General features: G+C 30.0%; 1 protein-coding gene across 1 annotated transcript; it reads left to right on the top strand.

The window, feature by feature from the left end:
- Positions 1 to 1,733: 1,733 nt before the first annotated feature.
- LOC141696438 (uncharacterized) lies at positions 1,734 to 5,509 on the top strand. The gene is made up of 3 exons (XM_074500579.1): positions 1,734 to 2,520; positions 3,885 to 4,238; positions 5,328 to 5,509. Exons 1-3 carry the CDS (start codon positions 1,914 to 1,916, stop codon positions 5,507 to 5,509), a joined length of 1,143 nt encoding a protein of 380 aa, XP_074356680.1. The 5' UTR covers positions 1,734 to 1,913.
- Positions 5,510 to 5,817: the final 308 nt, after the last annotated feature.

The raw sequence follows: 5,817 nt of genomic DNA, 5'->3' as shown, positions 1-5,817 counted from the left end.
GCGTGTATTAATACGCACCCACAAATTAAAACATATCATGTGTTTGCCACGTCATTTGGTAAAAAAATTGGGGAAATTTTTTGAGAAACCTAGCACTACTCCTCACTGTATGACCGTAAAATCTGTGTAGCTGAAAAGAAAATTGATAACTTGCTGTTGCAGTCCTTAAACTAGTTGATAAATTCCAACTGCTCTGCAGAACACATAATCGTTTATCCAATTACGAAATACATTTTATATATATGGTCACATTCGGTCTTGAACCCTTAGCCTAAGAACTCTTAGTTTAAAAGTGAACTAAGATTCTCCGACAGGCAGAATTTATCTTATTTTGTGGTTTTATATACTTCAACTGAACTTTGTATTTTATATTAATGCAATTATGAGATATTTTAATAATTGAATTTGAAGTGTCTTCAAAATTCTGGGTTATGCAGAGCATTTGTCTTATTAATTAGGATACTTCAACATAATTCGCTTCATTGTGTAGCTAGTATTAATGTTCTATTTACGTATAGTTCAGGTATAGAATATAACATTTTGTAATAAAATTCGTTTTATTCTGTACTATTAATATACTATTTACGTATAGTTCATGTGTAAAATTTTACCTTATTTGTAGTATTATTAGGGCTTATGCAACAGAATTGCACATGTAAAATATCATGTTTATGCATTATATTTTGAAATTATTTTTAAACACACACAACAATGCAAAAAATATGTAATAAGATTTAGATTCTAAAAGTCTATTTAAAATTTATGATTTTGCAGCAGAACTCGTCTTATATTATAATGGTTCTAAGATTCAATTTTAAGGACTGTTTTTAAGTTGAGCGCACCCCTTTATATATAATAGAATTACAGAATTTTATAAATTATAATTACTTAGCACCGAAGTACAGTGTACATTAAATTTTACAATAATAAGTTATCGAAAAAGTTTATTATAGGGAAAAATTCAGGTCATTATTTCTTTAGAAGATTTTCATATTGAAGTCTCGGCTACCAAAATGTTTTCTTTTGGTAGGACACCCTTAGTTTCATACATATTTCATTTTTTTATTGCATAATTTTTTTAAAAAAATTATGCAGAAGTGCCTCTTAATAAAATTTAATGTATAACCGTGTTCTATCAAAAAATGGTCGGTGTTTCCCGAAAATATAATTATTTTAACAATAGTAATAGAATAGTAGAAACATAACAACACAAAATTACACGTATAAAAGAGTCTGTAATAGAATAGTAGCTGAACTCTACCTTTTACTGAATCAAGTCGAACTAAATAAATGCCCGAAGGGCAATCAACAACTTGGAGTAACAGGGAGGTGGCCGTTGAAAATGGTGATAGTATATTACTATTTAATTAGTACTCTGTTACAAAATATTATTCCCTCCCCGGTAGATTTTTATCATTTGAAATTAAAACTTTTATCTAATACGATTTTATAATTATTTTTAACATTTTTTTTAATAAAAATTTAATATTTAAAGTTTTATTTAGAAAAAGTAAAATTTTAAAAATAAGTTATGAAACTATATTAAATAAGAATTTTAAAACACGTGCCGAATTTTTATTTTAAATGTTAAAAATCTAGTGAGAGGGAATGGTACATTCCCCTTCTTTTTGTTAGTTTCAGCGACTCACGCACCCTACAGCAACCTTGTCTTTAAATGTACCTTAATCATCAACAACCAATCTCAGCTCTCATTTTTGCTACAGCTACATACACTTCCACAGGATCATAATTTGTGTGAGCCAGAGTTATAAGTTCTTTTAAGTCCAAATTTTGTTAGCAAGCCTCTATATATAACTAGCAAAAGCTAGCTAGATTATCTTCAATTATTAGAGTGCGATTCCATTCAATTATTTATATTTTAAAAAGATCGATCTGCTAGAATAACAAAAAGTATGGATCTGGATCCTGTGTTTGCTGCTGCCATTGCCGGAGATGCTGATGCCTTGGCTAAATTGGATTTGATAGCAGATGGAGCACTGCACAACGATGATAAAACTATCCTTCACAAAGAATCTGCGAAAGGAAATATAGAACATGTGCGTTTCATTTTGGACAAGTTTAAACACAAAGATCTTTTGGTCAAGCTAAGTACACGACGTAGTCATACTGCACTTCACCTTGCAGTACAGGGTAAACACACTGAAGTGGTTAAGGCCCTCATCGAGGAAGCTAGAAATCTGCCTTCTTCTACTTCTTCTTCTGCTAATCCTCCAATTAGTCCATTTCAAGCTTTTCTTAGGGAAGTTGATCACGACAAGGACACTGCGTTGCATGCAGCAGTATACGCAGGTCACTTTGAAATTGTTAAGCTGTTAGTGGAGGCCGATCCAGATGATCGACATACTAAAAATACTGATGGTAAAACTCCAATGTACATAGCTGCGGAAGGTGGGTACCACAAAATGGTAAAGGAGATGTGTAAAACTTGCCCAGCTCCATCTTTGGATGGTCCAGGTGGTAGTACTGCTCTGCATGCTGCAATTAAAAGTCTCAGCAAAGGTATGCAGCTCATATACATGTACAAATTCAATTAGGAAACAATTGATATTTTGACTAATCTCAAAACTTTGGCCGAATCGTACTCGGGTCCCATTACTTTTAATCTTTACAGTTTGCTTCCTAAACTTAAAAAACGGTGACCTTTTACATCTCTTCTATAGTTTTAATGTTAACTCAACCTTAACTTTAATTGTGAGAAGGGTATTTTTGATAATATTTTTATATTTCAATTTGCATCCTAGTATTTTTCTCAAATCTCTCTTTGCATCCTAGAATTTTGTAATTTATATTATCAAAAAAAAAATTAATTTCAAATTATAAAAAAATAATCGAGATATATTATTTTTTATGTTCACGTTAGAATTTTAAAACCGGACCATTAGTTAATTTGATCTGGTGTATATAATTCTTTGACGCGGAATCTATATTATTTTGGTTATATTATAAGTTCTAAAAGTCAATTTATAAAATTTTACGACTCATACGAAAGTCACAAAATAATAATTAATTCAGTGTTATTTTCACAATTATAATATAACTGGAAACGGAAAAAAATATAGAGAAAGATGATTAAGAATTTTATAATACAGTATTACTTTATTTATAAAATTTACAAATCATAAAATCATAAGTTATTTATGGATTTAAGTATATATTTTAGGTATTGTACAAGTAGATATCATAAAATATTATATAATCTTTGACCGTTTAAATTAATTTTCAAGTATTAGTATCGGACTATCTTTATTTTTTCCCATTATGCTTATTTAATTTAGCTAATGATTATTTACCTTTTTTCCTTAATATAATACTCTCCCGTCCCATAATTGAGGCTATTATAAATTATAATTTTATAATTGATTATTAAATATATTTTTCTATAAAAATTTGAAAATTATATTTTTATTTAGAAGAAAAAATTAAAAAAAATTGACACAACTATATTTTATGAGTCTAAAAAGCGTGTTGAGCCCCCGCCCCCTAATGTAAGGAATTGGGTGGGCGGGGGAATATTATACTTCGACTTATTATATTTTATTTTAAATTATACCAAAACTTGGTAAAAGAAAATAGAATTATTTTAGATAAATTTATTTATTTTGTTTAAAATAATTTTGTGATGAAAACTGTTACAGTATATAGTTATAGACCTAAACTGAGATTCAAGATTAAATATGGGATGTAGACTGTAATTTACGTTTGCATAATTTCTTTAAAAAAATACGTTAATGTTTTATTGATGACGTTTCTAAATTTTGGGTGCAAACTCTTTTATTTTAAAATATTAAACTTGGTCTAAAATTCAGCCAAAATTTTGGCTTGCAAATTGTAAATTAGTCTAATATTTTTACTTTAACTTGCAGGGAAGTTTAAAGAAGATGTGATTGAGAAGGTCGTTGCTGTAGCCGAACGTTCAAGCAGTTCAAATAGAAGTTTCGAAGAATTTTATAATAAAACTGATCACAAGACCAACCTCACTGTCTTAGAACTGGCAGTAGAGGGAAATCACGTGGAAGTGGTTGAAATGATATTACAAAAAGATCCAGCCTATCGTCGGGGAATTAAAAAAAATGGTCTTATGCTTTTAATCTACAAAGCCATGGATATGGAGTTGTCGGCTATGGTCAAGTTACTCTCGAAAGCTTACCAAGCTGGAATCACCGGAGTTCATAAAGGGGTGGTCACTTTGATTATTGCTATTAGGCGGCGGGACCATGGTGAGTACGTATATATACTATGTATTTTTGACACACAAATTTTTTAAATTCGACTATATATTTTAATCTAATGAAAATTGCGAGATCAGTAATTTGTACTAGATTTAATATCAATTTATCAAAATCTAAATTTCTAATTATAAAAATTGTAAGTTTCAACAAAACAAATTATCAAAATTCTAAGAATTATAATCCTTATTCTCACAATTTGGATAGGTAAGGCCCAAAATCTCACAAGTATTAAGATATGGTCTTTTCTATAACTCAAGATCGTTAATAAAAAATTGCGTTTACAACTTTGTAAAGATGATACTCTTAGCTCAATTGTTGTGTTGTGTTGTGTGGTGTATATTAAAACTATGCGTGCTGAGTGGCTGGGGTTCGAATCCCTTTTGAACACAATCTTATTTTTTTAATCATAACAAACGCAAACAAATAATGTGTTGCTAAAAAACATACGTAGAAAAATTATACATTTAACTATTAACGCAATTTTCAAATACGCTTTTTGAATAAATTTAAAAGCATATAAAGTCAACTCCCACTATCAAACACAAGTAATATTTACGTTTTTTGATCTAGACTGAAAACGAAATAAAATATTGCGTTTTTAAGTAATATAAAGGGTCATATTTCATGGCATATGAGATTTTGAGTTTTTTCTTTCCAAATTGTGATACTTAGGGTTATTACCCAAATTCTTATAAATTATTATTAATGTACAACTTATTTATAAGAAGTTCTCATTTATTGAACCGATGATTTTTTGAAAGGTTGAAATTTCGAATTCGGTAGATTAGTAATTTTTTACAAACCAAAGTTTTATAATTTGTAAAAATATCAGTTTTAAATACGAAAATGATCAATTATCACATTTATCAATTTTAACAAGTTCTAATATCTTTTCCCACCCCTCCGATTTATACCGGTAACGGTAAAAATGTTAAAAAGTACGAAATCCCACATCTTGGATGTTAGAAGGTACGAGTTCAAATATCGGGGCTGATGGGTATAATGGTCAAAATGTCAATAAGTTTTTTTTGGACTTTTGTTTTGACCTAACCGATATACTTGATTTTTTTCTTTCAGATGAGATAACACGCCTGTTAAAAGATGCACCGCTGCTTGTAAATTTTGCTGAAAATTATATCGAAGACGAAGGGTGGACACCGCTTCATTACGTCGCATATAATGGACTTGTTTCGATAGTTAATGCCTTTGTTGAAGTGCAAAGGATGTTAAACATGAATTTGTGTATCCAGATATGGTAGCAACACCATTTCATGTAGCAGCGGAATATGGACATACTGCAACCATGATACGACTTCTGCAATTATGGCCATCTTCATCTTCTGTAGCATACACGACTCTTGATAAAAAAGGTCGAAACATACTACACATAGCTGCAGCTAAAAATAAAAAGGAAACGATACAAGGTATTTTGAAATATTGTCCTGAACCTTACAAGAACACGATTTTGAAACAACAAGATCCGAATAACAATACACTTCTCCATCTACTCATCCGTCATGGTTGTTTTATCCCGGAACTCTTGAAACATAAGGAACTCGATACAATG

The sequence above is a fragment of the Apium graveolens genome, chromosome 11 (genome assembly GCF_009905375.1).
Source record: "Apium graveolens cultivar Ventura chromosome 11, ASM990537v1, whole genome shotgun sequence".
In the NCBI taxonomy this organism is placed as follows: domain Eukaryota; kingdom Viridiplantae; phylum Streptophyta; class Magnoliopsida; order Apiales; family Apiaceae; genus Apium; species Apium graveolens.
Note: the sequence above shows the minus strand (reverse complement) of the source record. Positions and strands in the feature narration are given on the sequence as shown.